Source organism: Stegodyphus dumicola, chromosome 8 (assembly GCF_044657685.1).
Source record: "Stegodyphus dumicola isolate Sdum_Otavi_A_Nest chromosome 8, ASM4465768v1".
Lineage (NCBI taxonomy): Eukaryota > Metazoa > Arthropoda > Arachnida > Araneae > Eresidae > Stegodyphus > Stegodyphus dumicola.
This window is the reverse complement of record NC_140775.1, coordinates 152,350,396-152,367,317: the sequence shown is the minus strand read 5'-3', so window position 1 is coordinate 152,367,317 and position 16,922 is coordinate 152,350,396. Positions and strand designations below refer to the sequence as shown.

The 16,922-nt window shown below is 34.9% G+C and overlaps 1 protein-coding gene across 2 annotated transcripts in view; it reads left to right on the top strand.

The window, feature by feature from the left end:
• LOC118182036 (integrin beta-PS-like) overlaps positions 1–16,922 on the top strand; it is a 100,328-nt gene that overhangs the window by 20,832 nt on the left and 62,574 nt on the right. For both annotated transcript variants that reach the window (XM_085822598.1, XM_035351306.2), the window contains exons 5-8: positions 692–776; positions 2,937–3,165; positions 8,011–8,182; positions 11,513–11,596. In XM_085822598.1, the coding sequence (XP_085678724.1) occupies positions 692–776; positions 2,937–3,165; positions 8,011–8,182; positions 11,513–11,596 (570 nt within the window). The remainder of the gene's footprint in view (positions 1–691; positions 777–2,936; positions 3,166–8,010; positions 8,183–11,512; positions 11,597–16,922) is intronic.

Genomic DNA, 16,922 nt, shown 5'->3' with positions numbered 1-16,922 from the left:
CTGTAGGTAAATCAAAACATGCCTTCAAACTATGGTAATTTGAAGTGAATCCAAAGTGATGCTTCTTTAACATTTTGACTTCAAATATATCACAGAAAATACAGCATTAAGCTTTCAGGAAATAAATATAATAATAGCATCAACCATCAGCTTTATTTCTGCCACAGGCCCGCCGACTTATCCTTAAATTTCACGCGACTCATTATTCTTTATTTGTTTGCTTAATTAATGCATTTTCCTTCCACAGCTTTAACGAGAAAAAATCAAGAGCAGGCTCAGATTAAAGCTCTTGAACTGATTAATATTCGGCTTTTAGCGTGTGTGTGTGTGTGTGTGTGTGTGTATAATTATGGCAAAGCCTCGAGGGCTATCTGCCTAAGAGGAGGGATGCCTTCGTGGAGGACTTTCTAAGGGAAACTGGCTCGTATACACGTTACACATGGGGAAAACCACGAAAACGCCCATGCAGCCAGCCCGTTCGCGGGATTCGAACCTCGGACCGAACTACCAGAGTTCAGCGACTTTACCGGTCGGCCGCTGGTGGGCCCTTTGGCTTTTAGCAATGAATAACAAGTTAATGAATTTGTGTTCATTCCTTTTCTGTACTGATTTCGTAGCAAAAGGGTGTTTAAAATGTTTAAGTTTAGGATAAACTAATAGCGAGTAATTCCAATAGACTTTTCTCTTTTAGGATATGAATTTGAGCGACAAAGGAGCAAAGGAAAGCGAAGCTATACAAGTTAAACCCCAAGAAATAAGACTGAAACTAAGACCAAGTAAGGAAAAAGTTCTTTTATTATTTAAGAGAGAAATGTAATTAGAAAATAATTTAGCTATGAGATTTGTCAGATTTATATTTCGTATTGTTTTATGAGGGCTCAGATTTAGAATAATTTGCTGTTATTATCATTAATAAATTTTAGTATCTAAATGAGCTGGTGTAAAAGAAATTTTAGTTTCCCTTTTTCTTCTATTATCGCAGATGTTTATTTCCGAGAGGGAATATAAACATTTTGAATATAGTAGAATTTCATTTATTTTATTTATGCTCACAAGTAAAACTACTCTCCTTTGATACCTGTTTTTCGGAAACCCATACATTTTCTGAAAGCGTATGTCACAAGTAGAAAAACTGTGAAAACTTAGGGGCAGAGGATCATGCTTTTAGAAGCTATAGGACCCACAAAGTATCAGTAAAATGTTGTAAACATGCCACCAAAAGCCGCTAAAATGCTCGTTTCACGTATTTATATGAACTAATAATATTATCGATTTCATATTTTGTAAAGCTTTAACGAATTTTTTATTAACAAACTCAAGGATTTCAAAGCGAGCAATGGCAAGACTCTACGGGGGAAAAAGAACCTTTTTATCTCCAGCGCGCGGAACTGTGTATCGGAAATTCTAAAGATAGGCTCATTTTTAAATTGTTTTGCGACATTGCTATTGAACTGAATTTTATGGTTTAAGTGCAAAGAACATGATATTTAATAAATAAAGGTAACACACAAAACGTTAAAAACGTCCATTTGGACGTAATTTAAAATCTGAAACCTGCAGATTTTTTTTATTAATTTTTATTATTTTTACATTTCTATTATTATTATTTTTTATTTTTTATGAGGAATGAAATTTTGGGTAAGATTGAGCACAATAAAGGCGAAGAGAATTCAAGAAGAGAGAGCCTTATGGGTTTTCTCGAAACATATAATATTCTATTGAATTAAGAAACAGATTGAGTTTTTTTTAATTGAATATAACGGAAAATTTAGTTTTCTATCAGAGGTGCTCAAATATTGATGAAGAGCAATGGTACTTTAATTAATTATTATTTTAAGTTGTCTTTTACTACACTGACGTTTTCCTTCAATAACATAAGTTCTTTCATTATAAAAAAAATCCTTCCGAAGAAAAAAAAAAAAAAAAAACAGTTTACTATTCTTCACAAATAATATAGGGACTTTTCTAAAATCAGTGCTATCATGAGACTGAATTCAAAGCCAAATCTAGTGATTTTCGAAAGGTTTTCTGCCATATGTTAAAGTAAATTTATGCATTACAAATTTTAGAGTTATTTCTTTGTTTATAAGGTTCTTTCTTTGTTTATAAGTCTTAATTTTCTTAAGTTTATAAGGTGTTTCTCCCGCCTTCTTAGCATGCCTTTGTGGTGTAGTGGGCAGCATACTCGGCGCGTATTTCCGTGGTTCGAGTCCCGGCGAGGACATTGCTCATTTTTTATCTCTCCTACTTTAAAAAAATGCCTAATATCTCTACAAGTTAATTAGTTGAGTAACGTGAATGTAAGCTAGTTTTCCTTGAATGTCCTTCACGAAAGTATCTTTCTTTTTAAACAGGTAACATTTACATGTTTAACTGTAATCAATTAAACAGATTGATTGAATTGATTGTAATGAATTTGCGTGTACCGGTCACAAGGCAATCGATTAGATCTCATGATCTTAGTTAAAACCTCGGTAATCGATACTATAATTAAAAAGGATAAGATAACTGAGCTATGAAAAAATTTTATACTTGATAAATATAAGCAATAACTTTTTTTTTCATTTCAGTCATTCTTGAAAATATTCTTCTTTTTTAGTTAGAGTGGTTTTATCACAATGAAAAATTTTAATGACGTCAGTATTTAGTTATTAATTAATAAATAATTTTAACAAAGATATATATATATATATATATATTTAATGTTAAGAAACATTAATTTTGTAAAAACACTTATTGTATGGTAAAACTCATGTTTACTATTCATAAGTGTTTTACCCTACACTTATGTATAGTAAAACATATTCTTCTTTGCTGTGCGTTTCGTTTCACTGCTAAAAGAGACAATTCTGTAAATGAATTTTAATCGTTTACTTCGAAAAATATAAACACTTGAGCTTTTCATCTATTATTACTCCAGTTATATTTATTTGTAGATTCCGTGATGAAATTTAAATTAGAGTTTCGACAGGCAGTAGACTATCCCGTTGATCTCTATTACCTCATGGATTTGTCAAATTCAATGGCCGATGACAAAGATAAACTAGCTGAACTGGGAAACAAGTTAGCAGCAGAAATGGGGACTATTACGAACAACTTCAGATTAGGATTTGGATCTTTCGTTGACAAAACTACGGCCCCGTATGTCAATACGCATCCTGACAAGTAAGCCATTATTATTTAAAAATATCAAATGTAACTTTTATGGAATGCTTCTTTTAGGATATTGTAAAGTAATATCGGCCCTTCATGCCAAAATGACGAATCTGTAAAATATTTGTATCCAGAAAAAGAACATTTAAATATTTAGCACCAGCCTTGCCAGTTTATATATCATACTGCGAACTGTAATCATAAAAACATTTAAGTAAATTGTTATTAAAATACTATCCCATTGTTTAATTTATTTATTTTGCTATCAGACAGGTTTATTATATCTATCCTTACTAGTGTTGTAGCATTCAGTGCTACCTCAGAATTGACAATATTACGTGGTAAGGACGTGCATCATCTAAGGAGGTTAGATAAAATGGAGTAAGCCTCCTCCGTATGCCCCGTGCAATGAAAATGAAGCCATAAAACGTTACGGTATGACGGCTTATCATAGCCGTGGCCATAAGCGAATTTCTGGTTGGTTTTGCTTACATTCTAATCGGTGTTGTCTACACGCTAGCTTTCACCATGTTTATATATTTTCATCATGAATGTTTATAAGTCTCCCGTTCTAATTTTGATACTAAATATAAATGATTTTCTATCCAAAAAAATCACAAGTATTGCAAATAACTGTTTTAAATTTAGGTAATTTAGGTTAAAATAACACGTCAAACAAATACTAATTTAGAAGTCAAACAACAAAATCCAGAGTTATATTTACAAATTTTCAAAGGACTAGTTTCGATGGTTTTACCGAACCATCATCCTCAGCTGCCAAAGCAATGAACGAGTTAAGATATAGTGATAAGATAAAATAAGTTAAAAATGGCTGGACAGGAAGCTTAAGTATGTTAAGTATGTTAAGCTACTAAGATATGAAGCTTAAGTATGTTAAGCCAGTATGTTAAGCTACTGGCGCCATCTAATGATGAAACAAGGAAACTAAAACATAATTTCCTTAAAGACTGAAGATAAAGATGGATTGGAATTAGGGTCGTTAACTAGAACAGAATTTTTTTTTGAATGTGAAACGCCTTTAGAAAATTCACTAATGGAACATGTTTTTTGAAGAATTTTGGTTGCAGAAAAATAAAAAGTGCGATTTTCGGGCCAACAATGCTGGTCAACAGAGGACTTCTGTGTTTCATTTTTTCTAACATATGCCTCATGTTCTTTAACGCTATATTGTAAGGCTCTAGTTTGAACAATGTAAATTAAACCACACTGGCAAGGAATCCTGTATATACTCCAGGAATTCATATCCGGAATGGGATCTTGAAATATGGAAGTCCTTAAGTATGGAATGGGGTCCTTAAGGGGACTCATACACCTTAAAACCTATATGATCTTCGAATAGGTGACTGTTGCAAGAATTGGGATAACTTATTTATTTTAAAAGCAATTACTTCCAACTTCTTACAGCTGACTACATAATATAACAGCTTTCTGAAATAGTCATCAGAAAGTTTGTGTTGCCACAAATATTTTTATAATTTAATCCGCTTTGTGATAACATTTTTCGCCATATTTCCACCTTGCGCGCACGGTTTAAAACATTCTGTTGCATAATTTAATTCCATATTTAATATATAGCCTTTAAAACCTTTGGAAACTACTGTAAACCTAAAATTCTAAAAAAATTCATGTTAAATTTTTATTTTATTGTGAGTTGAGTTTATAAAATGTACTTTATTAAAAAAATTTTTAATGTTTTCGTCCATAAAATTTTTCAATATTAAAATATTCATCAGATTTTTGGATCAGTTAGAAAATAGTGCCCATATAAAGAATTCCATCAAATTTGAAGTATGTACCGTTAGCCATTTTTAAAATATCGTGCGCGCAAGGTGGAAACATGGCGAAATATTTTGTCTCAAAGAGGATTAAATTGCAAAAATATTTGTGGCAACATAAAATTTCTGGTTACTAGTTTCCAAAGCAGCTATATTATGTAGTCAGCTGTAAAAGGTTGGAAGTAATTGCTTTTAAAATAAATAAAACATCCCAATTCTTGCAACAGTCACATATTCGAAGATCATGAGGGGTTTAAGGCGTATGAGCCCCCTTAAGTTAGCTTATTTTATTCCTTTGTGTTCCATGCACTTCAAGCTTGCTCCTCCAAATTGGCTCTTGATCAAGAAATAATTTATTTAAAAGCAGTAGCTATTGACACTTTTCTATTGGGGCTTTTCACTCAACGTTATTAACCAAGCAGTTAAAAAATTCTCACCTCAACACACCAAAAGGCACACTCTTATTTTAAGAGATTATAAGAATTCTATTGCCATTCCTTGCTTTCCATCAATTAGCTATAAAATTACACACATTTGACATAAATTTAACTTTCGGGTCGTTTATTCTCCTATCAATAAAATTCCGAGTTCCATACTTTAGGGCTCCATTCCGGATATGAATTTCTGGAGTATTTACAGGATTCCTTGCCAGCGTGGTTTAATTAAATTAATTAATTAAACCACACATTAATTAAGACCCTAATTCCAATCCATCTTTACCTTCAGCAAACTAGTCCTCTGAAAATTTGCAAATATAAAGCTGATTTTTGTTGTTTGATTTCTAAATTAATAACTGTTTGAAATTCAATAAAATCAACCTATGCCTGAAAATGTGCAAATGTAAATTATAGGAAATGATAAAACCTAGAAGACCTAGAAGTGGAAGTAACAATGGTATTTTATGCAAATAATGGCTAACGACATTTTTCTGAGCCAAAGGACGTTGATATTTTGTTTCAAATTCAGTATAGTTTTATTTAACAATATGTTTTGTAGTTTTACTCACACTCTATATGTCGGCCATGATTAAGTCGTGATGTCACAATATCGTAATTCCCTTGGCTTCATTTTTGCAATGTCATGCTTACTTCATGTATTCTAACTTCCTTAGTATCATCTGTCATCGGTAAATCTCTCTGTTGACACTCTGCAACACTAAGATATAAGGTATTTCTCGCGCCTTCTTAGCATGCCTTCGTGATGTAGTGGTCAACACACTTGGCGCGTATTCGAGAGGCTCATGGTTAGAATGCCTGCGAGGGCATTGCTCATTATTTTTCAGTTTCTTGCTTCGAAATAACCTAGTGTCTGTACAGTGACGTTCGAACTAAAAAAGGTGGTGGATGATGATTCTGCACCACCAGGATTTGGCGATTGGGTCCCCTAATCCTCAGACCCTAATCCCCAGACGCCCTTTAAAAGGGGGAGCATATAAGGTATTTCTCCCGCCTTCTTAGTATGCCTTCGTGGTGTAGTGGTCAACAAACTCGGCGCGTATTCAAGAGGTCCGTGCTTCGTGTCCCGATGAGGGCATTGCTCATTTTTTTAAGTCTCCCGCATAAAAATAAGCTAATATTTATATATTAGCACGAACATATTTATATTTCGCCTCTACATATTTATATTTCAAACTTAATCAGAAAAAGTATAAAAAAAGTATGTTGCTATTGGCAGTATATTTATTTGCCTTTTGAATTTAATAAACAAACTCAGCAATTTAAAAGAAGTGCGCTGCCATTACACAAATTAAAATATTTTTATGTTCCACGGTGGTTCAGCAAAGAGTAAGATATATAATTTTTCTTTCAAATTTATTCTGTTATTAATTAATAAACTAAACAATTTAAAATCAATAAACGCACATTCATAGAAATCATTATTAATTACTAAGTGGACCCGTGAAATGGCATTGGCTGGATTCATTCAGATCATCTATATATATATAAAGAAGATTCTTCGTTTGTTTGTTTGTGTATGTCTGTGTGTAACTCATACTCATGCAAATGCATAGCTTTATTCCTATCTTTGATGGAATTTTGCACACTTAACCTTCAAAACAAGAGAAAGGTCACTGTGTACATAATATCTCGAAAAACTACAACCACTCAAGACCTTTAACTTAAAAAGTTGCGTTCATGTCAGCCGTCTTAGGTTCACGTCACCGTTGCTGCGTTCGAATTCAGAAATAATGCCTCCTTCATCACAAAATGTGAATATCTAAATGAGTCAGTGAGAAAAAATTAGAGATAAAAGAAAACTGAAGTAATGAGGCTAAAATATTCTCGGCTAGTGATTGTTTTGACTTTCTCTCTGACGCAAGTAAGATCTCGAATGAGAATCTAATGATTAAGAAGCAAAACCGCTTTTCTATTGAATTAAAACACAATGAAAAATTATATGCATTTTTATTGCTAATTTGGAAAACATCAAAAACAGTCAGTGGCTAAGACGGTAAGTTATCTGTAAACGTAAACAATGTATTGATTTAATAACAACATGTGTATAATTTCCCGAACGATTATGTGATTAAATAAAAACGAGATCATTAATTATCATTATTTGTACATTAAATTGCGCAGATATTGTTTGCTGTTGGGTCTCACTTGTTTGACAGTAACATCGAAACAAACCACGAAGTTCTTCGTGGAAAAGAGTGCAAGATTGCTCCTGTCATTGGCAGCAGCCTTCAGCACCATACAGGAGACAGTACGACTTTGCTCAGTTCTCGCCCCCTCCAATTTTGATGAAGAACACCCCGGGAGAGCGAATCCGAGAGTCTCATACCCTCTCTTCCTCTACCATCAACTTGTCGAGAGGCCTTTCGGCTCGCCGCATATTTAGAGTACCCCCATGCCGCACAGACACTATACATTTACAAGCATCAGTGCCGTCTCCGGGATTCCCTTTTTTACAGCAATCAGCGACGCTAGCCATTATCCCGATTGGGCGGCGATATTGTATATTGTTTTTAAATCTATTAACTTTCTGATGAAATAACTTTAATTCATAAAAGATGCTGCATAACATTAATAAATGGAAGAAAAACTGCTTTCTATTTCAGACTTCGAGAACCATGCGCTGGATGTGCTGCTCCTTATGGTTTTCACAATGATATGCCACTGAGTTCCAAAACACATGAGTTTGCTAGGAAAGTCAAAGCAACTCCTGTATCTGGCAACTTAGATGCCCCAGAAGGAGGTCTCGATGCCATTATGCAAGCCATTGTTTGTAAAGTAAGCTTAACAAATAATTTACAAGGAAATATTCGATTTATGAAATGTGTTACTGTAATAGCTAAAGTGCTATTTTGAGAATGCAAATTTCAGAATAATTTGGATACTTTATAAGGTTACTATTATTTTGCACTATCCAGTTATTTATAATTTCAGCTTTCACTATAACTTTTGTTTTCCGTTTCCTCACCGGAAATATAAATCAGTTAGAAAGTATTTAATCTGACGTTTTTGGATTGTAAGATAGAGCGTCTCGAGGCCACGTTGTATTAGTCCTGCCATCTTGGTTAAGTTTGTAATTATTCGATTTTGCTGCCGTTATTTAAATTTTTACGAACATGTAAGCATACGAAGTGCGTTTATGTTTAAATAAAAAGGTTGTTTTAAACCTTCTTAAGTCTCTGTAATTGTTCCAGACACAGCGATAATTCGCTTTACGTCGCTTCGGCTCCTTTCAAACGGTGGCATAAATGTCGTAACTGGTTTAAGGGTTCAATCCAATGCTACCGAAAGGAAGTCTCAATTTACCTGTTGCAGCGTCTGTTTTATTGATGATTCAAATGTGTTCTCGATAATTTTAGATAGTCTGCTGCCAAAAATGAATCTGTGACAGTTCATAAAATAAATCACGAAGCTTTTCCTTCATGTTAGCGTTGGATTATGATCATAGAGGATTAAATCCGGGGAACATGCTTTGTAATAGAATATTTTCCGGCTATTATATTAAGTGAAATGTGAGCAGCAAGTTGCCTTAGATTTCCCGGAGCACTATCCTAAAAATTGAGGACAGGACTCTGCAGAAAGTGTAGGTGCTTCTTTCGTAGATTTTATTCCAAAAAAAGGAACATTAAAACCGCAAACTAACTGTCTGTCTTTTGGGAAATGATATTTGCTAAGATTGTAAAGATCTTATATTTGTTTTAATCAATTATTTTTATTTTAAGAAACTTTCCTTTCTCTTCTGATTTCAAATTTCTGCCAGAATGCAAATTTAAATGAGTTCGGAAACAGTATTTAAGCAGCAAACTTTAAGAGTTCGAAATAAGAGAGTTCTGAATTTATGCCGCGTGTCTGAAGGTAATTGCGTAGTTAAACAGTTGGTGCTAGCCGCTTACCTTAGATTGCATTAATGTTCTAGGCTTGGCTTTGCTGTGGCAACCGATATAATTTAGTCTAGTAGGTTTAGGTAGAGTAGGAGCCAGTCGTATAGCTAAACTTTAATTCATTGTGACTGTACATACTATTTTGTGTGCAAGTTACTTAGTCATAAGTGGTGGTTAAATTTGTGAGCACCGACTGCGCGCATTTTCTGTTAAGTTCAAATAAAAAGGTTATTTAAACCTTCTTCTGCGACATCTGTTCTTCCAAGACCTAGCGAGAATTCGCTACTTCGTCTTTCAGTAAGAATGTGAGGTTTAACTATTTATTTTTAACTAAAAGTTTAATTTTGACTACTTTTCTCTTACTTTCTTTTCACCCACGCTTTTAATGCCAAAATGTAAATGAGATAACGAGAGTTTATGTACAGCTTAAGGTAGAAAGAAGTGCTTTTTAAGCAAGAATTTCGGAAGTTAGCTTTAGAACGTGTCTGCCTATTTCAGGACACGTTGTGCTGTGATTATTAGCGGCATTGAGTGTTTCTAGTCATTTAGCTTTGTCTCGCCAGTTTACTAGAAACCAGAGCCTTTTCTGCGCGTTAAAGTATTCTGTGAACCGTTAGGCTAATCTACCACACCTTGGAATTGTTATTTGTTACGTAGTCTGTTAAGTCCGACATGTTTGGCTTATGCAAACCCAATTTGGGTCATTTGTTAAGTTATGTTCGAATAAAAGGGTCTTACACACCTTTCTTCTGATTTCTGTTTTGTTTCACAAGGCTAGAAGATAATTCTTCAATAGTCCTTTTGAAGTCTATAGTTTATTTTCCTAAAGAGACATAGACTTTACAGGGTCTACAAGTTTATGTTCCCAAAACACCCGAGAAGACTCTACAATACAGCACACTCGCAGTCATGCGTAATATTCTCCATAATTTTCAAAGAGCTGAGGTTCTTACGTATTTTCGTAGTGACCCGTAATGACGCAACCGTTTGACTGGTGTTTCAGTTCCAGTTTCTCTATTCCCGTTTCGAGAATATTGTGCTTTCACAACTTTATCATGTCAACTTACACGAGATTATTGTCCTCCTCACAGCGTATACGCATAGATTTCAAAAGGAGTGTCTCTTTTACCAAACTAGCGTGTCGTATGAGCAAGAAGCATCGATTCTACTTCATGGCAAATAGGCTACTTTTAAAGTTCCTAACCATGTATTATTCAGAATGTTTAATTAAAGCATATAAAAGAGAATTTATATTATCTCGCTCTTTTTATTGCAAATTTCTGTAATAAAATATGTCTTTGATTGCGAAATGAGCATCTTTATTAATGAGACAACGATAAAAATTTTGTTTAAAAGTATTTAAATTGAATAATTTCCGTATTACCGATTCAATAATAGTTTACTTCATCGTTTTGGTTAAACGCCTCCTTACTCCTCAGCAGTTTTTAAGAGCTTTTTAAAGTATTCTAATCCGCAAACTATTTTATCCAAGAGTACGGTGTTTTAAATTTGTGGCTGATCCAATGTTGCTGATGAGATTATTCAACTCATATGGTATCATTCTCCTATTTCATCAACAAAAATATCCAGTATTGCGCTTGCTCATTCAAATGTATTGTTGCGTTCTACGGGTTCGTGAATTTGGAGTGAGTAATTGCAGCACTTGATGCAAAATCAAAACACAATTTATTCTTCAGTATTACACAGGGCAATTCCGCAGACACTTTCACAATCGCCAAAAAACTACGATAAACACGCTGAATCAATCCGCAACACACCCTTTAGGCTATAACTGCAAGCTTTAAGGCAAAGCACTAAAGTAAAGCTCCCGACTCGATTCGGCCGCTCTTAGGCTGATATCCAAACTCAAAATACTACTACAGAACTCAGCATACTCTCCTACTCCGTTACAGGCAGGGTATATTATAGTTTTTAACCTACTTTCGAGAACTTTCTCGAGAAAACCGCTAAGAATGCGCTCTAGAATGTTCTATGGCATATCGCCAGTTTTGTCGCCAAATGAGTGATTTCGCGCGCCAAATCTGGCAACCCTGCCTTTCCCCTCCCACTTTCTCGTAGCTCTAACCCCACTTTGCGGGGAAGCTATCGTAACGCAGCTGGGCATTAGGTAACAATATGACAAATGAAAGCTAATATTAGATGTTTCTTTGCTTTATATGCGAATTCTTTATTAAGATACTAACCAATAAAACTTCTATTATTTTAGGATGAAATTGGATGGCGGAATAAGTCAAGAAAACTTCTCGTCTTCTCAACTGATAATGGATTTCATTACGCTGGAGACGGCAAGGTACGAGGCTGTTATTATTCGTATTGATTGCATAAATAATTCCTGTTGTTTTCTTTAAACGCCATATTAGAAGTAAAATTTGTTATAACATGAAAGTAAGGTATTAATGCAATACATAATGGAGACGAAGAATTTATTAAATTGACTCTAAATCCCAGATAATTGGAATATCAGACCTATTTCAAATCCACTGTAGTTCGGATTAAATATTCTTCTTGGCATGAAAAATCTGGATACTTTTAAAATAATGATGCTAATTATAGCATCAGCCAAATAGTTGAAGAATATAATATGAATAAAGAAAGCTAGTAACGATTAAAGGAACTATGAAACTCTACATACACTGAACTGAAATTATCCGGCGTAAGTATATTACAGGCAGTGGAAAAAATTTGAAAGTTCGGATAACTGAATTGACTTTTTCCTCTAGCTCAACTGCACATGCTAATCAGAACACTTTTTTTAAATCATTGTTCTTTCTTTCGACAAAGATATTGTAGTTGAAAGGAATAAAATATTTAAACTTCCGGTTAAACAAAATATAATGAATTTATTTTTATTTCCTTAAACATTTTGCTCTTCAGGCAACACTTTCCTAAAGAATGAAAGTCTCTTTCTCTCTTGCACTTTGATGAAGAGAGACGGGGGAAAAAACTGTTACGTATGTCAAAAGGTATTGCAATCAAACACCTGCTATAATAATTTTCAAGAGAGCGAAAGTTTGAATCGTTATATCCAATTCGATAATGGATTACATCATATAAATGTGTAAAAACTGTTTGAGGAATCATATAAAGAATTTATTAACAGTGTCATATCTACCAAATAATGTGAATATTAATTCCAATTTTAAAAAATCGTATTAAAGGTTAATTAGAATTATTATTATTATGTGAAATATTAAGCATGATTTTTGTTCTTTTTCAGTTTCACCATACGTGAACGTATTACGTCATCATACGTTCTTTTTCCGTTTCACAAAATTTTACTATTTTTTTTATTTCACTATACGTTTATAGGTAATTATATTTCATGATAAATTTAGCACAAACGTCATGCTTCAGACACCTCCCTAATACACATTTCCTTCTAAACATGCAGCAATTCCCAGTGCCAGTTTAAAAATGAATTTCATGCAAAACCCTCCATTCAGAAGACAGAAATTGGAGAGTGTTTTAGGTACTAGAACAAAACAAACCGATAAAGATTAAAAGGCGTATCTCGTGTACGATCCCAAACTGATAAGAATCTATTCTTTCTTTCCATGAATAGGGAATTCAAAATTTCTGTCGTAGTGTCAGTCTTGAATAGAACTCTGTCTTATAGTTTTTTCTTGGTAAAGTGTCTTTTTTTTTCTTTTTCTTCGAAGAACTTGAATGGAACCAGGAAATTCTTTCAATTTATTTGGACCAGCAATCATTGTGTAGTGTAATGTAATTTTGAAAGACATGCGTATTGTGTGTCACAATTTTAAGAAATATTGAGTATTACACTTGATTCGGGTAGTTTTCATTCAGTACATAAAGAAAAGTGCGTGATGGGAGGAAAAAGATAAAATAATATTAACGTAAGAGTGTTTTCCCGCTATCCTAATAGCTTAAACATGGATGATTTTAAGCTTAGGAATTTTTCGGCTAGTTCGTATTCTATTTTCGATTTTTTGATTCTTAAAAGTTCACTATTGCCTTACAAAATAACGTTTGCCGCCCAACCGGTATACTGGTTAGCGTCGCTGACTGCCGTGCCGAAGGGCCCGGATTCGAATCCCGGAGAAGGCATGGATGTTTGTAAATGTATAGTGTCGGTATAGATGTTTGTAAGTGTATAGTGTACTCTAAATATGCGGCGAGCCGAAATTCCTCTCCTGTGGTTTGGTCATGGAAGTAGGAAGTAAGAACCCTTTCTTACCTCCATGGGTTTGGTGGAAGGGAAAAGGGGTGGGAGAACCTCGGATCCGTTCCCTCCCGGTGTGCTCTCCATCAGAACTGAGCCAAATCGCACTGTCACCTGTTTGGTCTCAAGGCTGTTGCCAATGACAGATGTAATCTAGCGCTCCTTGCCACGAGGAATTTCGTGGATTTGGGCTAGGTCAGACAAGTGAGTATAAGCAACAACAAACTAACGTTTGTGTGTATTGAAAATCTGGATGGGACCAAATATTTCGTTCGTTATATCCGTGAGTTCATTATAAAACAAGCTCGCTATAGTAGGATTGACTACACTAACTAACCTTCATTTCGATTAAAAGATAATAATTTTATACCTGAGACATCGAGCAATAAGACAGGATATTGACGCATGGTACATCCTCAGATGATAAACGATAATTAAAACCCTACACTATAATTGCTTATTTAGTTCTTTAACTTAATACCGCAAAGCAAAGAAGGCTATTCTATACTGTTCCTAAGGAATGCTAAGCCTATGTGCAGTTCCTGTCGAATACTGCAAGCGAAACAACGACAGAATTTCTTCAAATCCAAACGGTAGACGAGGCTTCTAACATTCTTTTGATCGTTGACATCGCAACTCGGTCCCTTGAGGATATTTTGAGCCCTTGGTGTGACTCAACTGCATCATTATAAATTACCTGTGTCATGACACATAGCATACAATAAACATAAAAATAAAACCGAAGAAAATGTGGGAAAATGGCATGAAATAATAATAGTAAAATATTCCTGAACCTTCAATGGCGATTTTGCAGTCACTGGTCATAAAATCAATCTTATTAGTTATTATCTACCATGACATTTATCATTGACCAATGAAATCCATCTACGGATCGTTAACTAGAGAGGGTGGGGATCGCTGAATACTATCTATTAGTTTAATGATTAGCCTGCAGTCGAGATTGCCGAACCGTCACTTTTACCGCCAGATTTGGCTTTTTTATTATTCGTCTGGCGTCAAAAAATTCTTTTTGACCTATTTCACATACAAAACTTAACTGCACATAAATGTCTTGCATTTTTTTAACAATCTCTACTCACGAAAATTATGTTTTGGTCAGTTTTATATATATAAATATAATAGAATATATCCAGATTATTCCAGATATAGGAGAATATATCCAGATATAGGAGAAAATATTTTTATATCCAGAATGAACCTTTGATAATTCTTAATTTTTCAGTTTAAAAAAAGTTTTGATATTTGCAACTAGCTGGGAAAAAAAAAAGAAAAGAAAGGAAAAGAAATCCAGTTAATAGTAATCCAGAAGTTATTGGATTGCTTCGCGATCATACAAACCATTCATGAAATATACATTTAGCCATTTTTTCTCTTTACTTTCTTTAACAGCTGCAAGTATGAATATTCAAGGTAATATTCTCTTTTGTATGTACCTTGATGTTCAGATTTCTGTTTAAAACCTAAGGCATTTTTGGTATAACCAATAAATTTATGATTTTAAGGACTTTAATCTATTACATAATCGCAAAGTCGAGTAGGACTTAAGGGGAGTGATGCTTCCTTGGAGGGCGTTCTAAAGTAAACTGACTCCCATTCAGTTTACATGGGAGTCGTGAAGATGACTGTGCTGCCAGCGGGTTTGCTGGTATCTGAACCCGTGTTGAACTTGTAAGGATCTTAAGTTTTACTAACGTTTATTTTATTTTAAATCTTTACTATCACTTCTTATTTTCTACTTCCGGCCAGAATTATAAGCGTGAAGGAGTTTATGCAAAGTTGTCTGGCGAACGCCAAGTATTTAAGTGTGGCCTTTTTGCCAAGCAGAGGAGAGGAAGCCGTGAGTTCGAAGCAGGCCGCTTACCTTAGAAGTTACGCAGTTGCTACTTTGCCTTCCAGGCCAGAGGTTTTAATCCTCTTGATAAATTAAACGTATTGTAGTGTTCACAGTCTCTGTGCTACATACGCTTTCTGTTATTATAAGGCCAATCTTATTCTAAAGTTAAATTAGAGTTTAGTTTTATTTTGATATCTTTTAAGTTAGACCCCGAGTGGAGGGTCATTGTATTCCGAAGTACGGAAGTCATTGTATATAAAGAAAAAAATAAAGGGTTTTGTATACCCTTCGTCTGTATCCTGTCCACTTACTACAATTAGTGAACATAGCTTTAGTAAGCTCTCTGTTCTAGTCAGGTCATTGTATGTTTCCGAAGAAAGTTAGAAGAAACATTGAACCTGATAGTGGCGCCCGACGAAGAATAACCATGGCCGAGTTTCAAGAAGAACCTGTGCTGCCTGCAGAAACAGCTCAGAATCCAGAAATGCCAGCTGCCGCCCTGGAAGGATTTGGGTATATTGTCCAGACCATGCGCGCTTCGATGAAACCGGAAGCAACGTTTAATGGAAACTCACAGGTAACCAGTTTTTTGGAAAAATTGGATGACCACTTCATGCTCTACCCCGTGCACGAGTTTCAAAAAGTTACCTTAGCTACCAGCGCTTTGAGGGGCCAAGCGCTTAACTGGTTCAAATGTATCGGCAGAAGTCTCTTGGGTCAAGCAGGAAGTCCCACCTATACCTACGAAAATTTCAAGACTGCCCTACTAAAAGCCTTCCCTGTTGTAAGGGATCGTGCGAAATTAGAAACAGAACTGTTCAGTATATATCAACAAAGAATGGAAAACCTCTCCAGGTTTATTTTAAGAAAAATTCACGTTTTCAAGCTCTTGTATGGAAACCGTCCGGATCCTGAAATAATTCAAGTGATTTTGCCGAGGTTACTACCCCAAGTGCAAGACTTTATTGAATTGAGAAATCCGACTACACTGGAAAAATTATTTGAGCTAGCAATCCAGTTTGAAAGTAGAAGAACGGCGGACGTCGAAAGAAGACGCCAATATCAACAGCGAAACCAATTTGGTACGCCAAGACTACAGCAAACTCAAGCACATGGCTACGGAGAAAAAGCGAATCAGTGGGCAAGGAAACCCGAGCATTCAAAAACAGCCGGCGAACGTCGACAGTTCAATAGCAACCCAGGAAAAAAGTCTCAAGGCCAGTGGAGAAAGAAGGAAAGCACCGAAAGAAAAAATAATTTAAACTAAAACGGATTTCTGCTGACGAGAGGGTGCGGAAATCCGAAGGCCACGAAAACCCCTCTTCCTACAAGTTAAATACAGTAATGGTGAAAAATTTAACTCTTCCGAAGATTGAAGTCTTGGTAAATAATATCCCGGCCACCGCACTCCTGGATACCGGCGCGCAGTGTTCCTGTGTGGCAGAAGTCTTTTTTAGAAAGTATTTTCGCAAATACCGCATATATAATGCGGATAATACAACAGTATTAGCGGCGCAAGGAGAACAATGTAAGTGCGTAGGTAAAGTACCTTTGTACATCCGTATCAAGGACGAACAA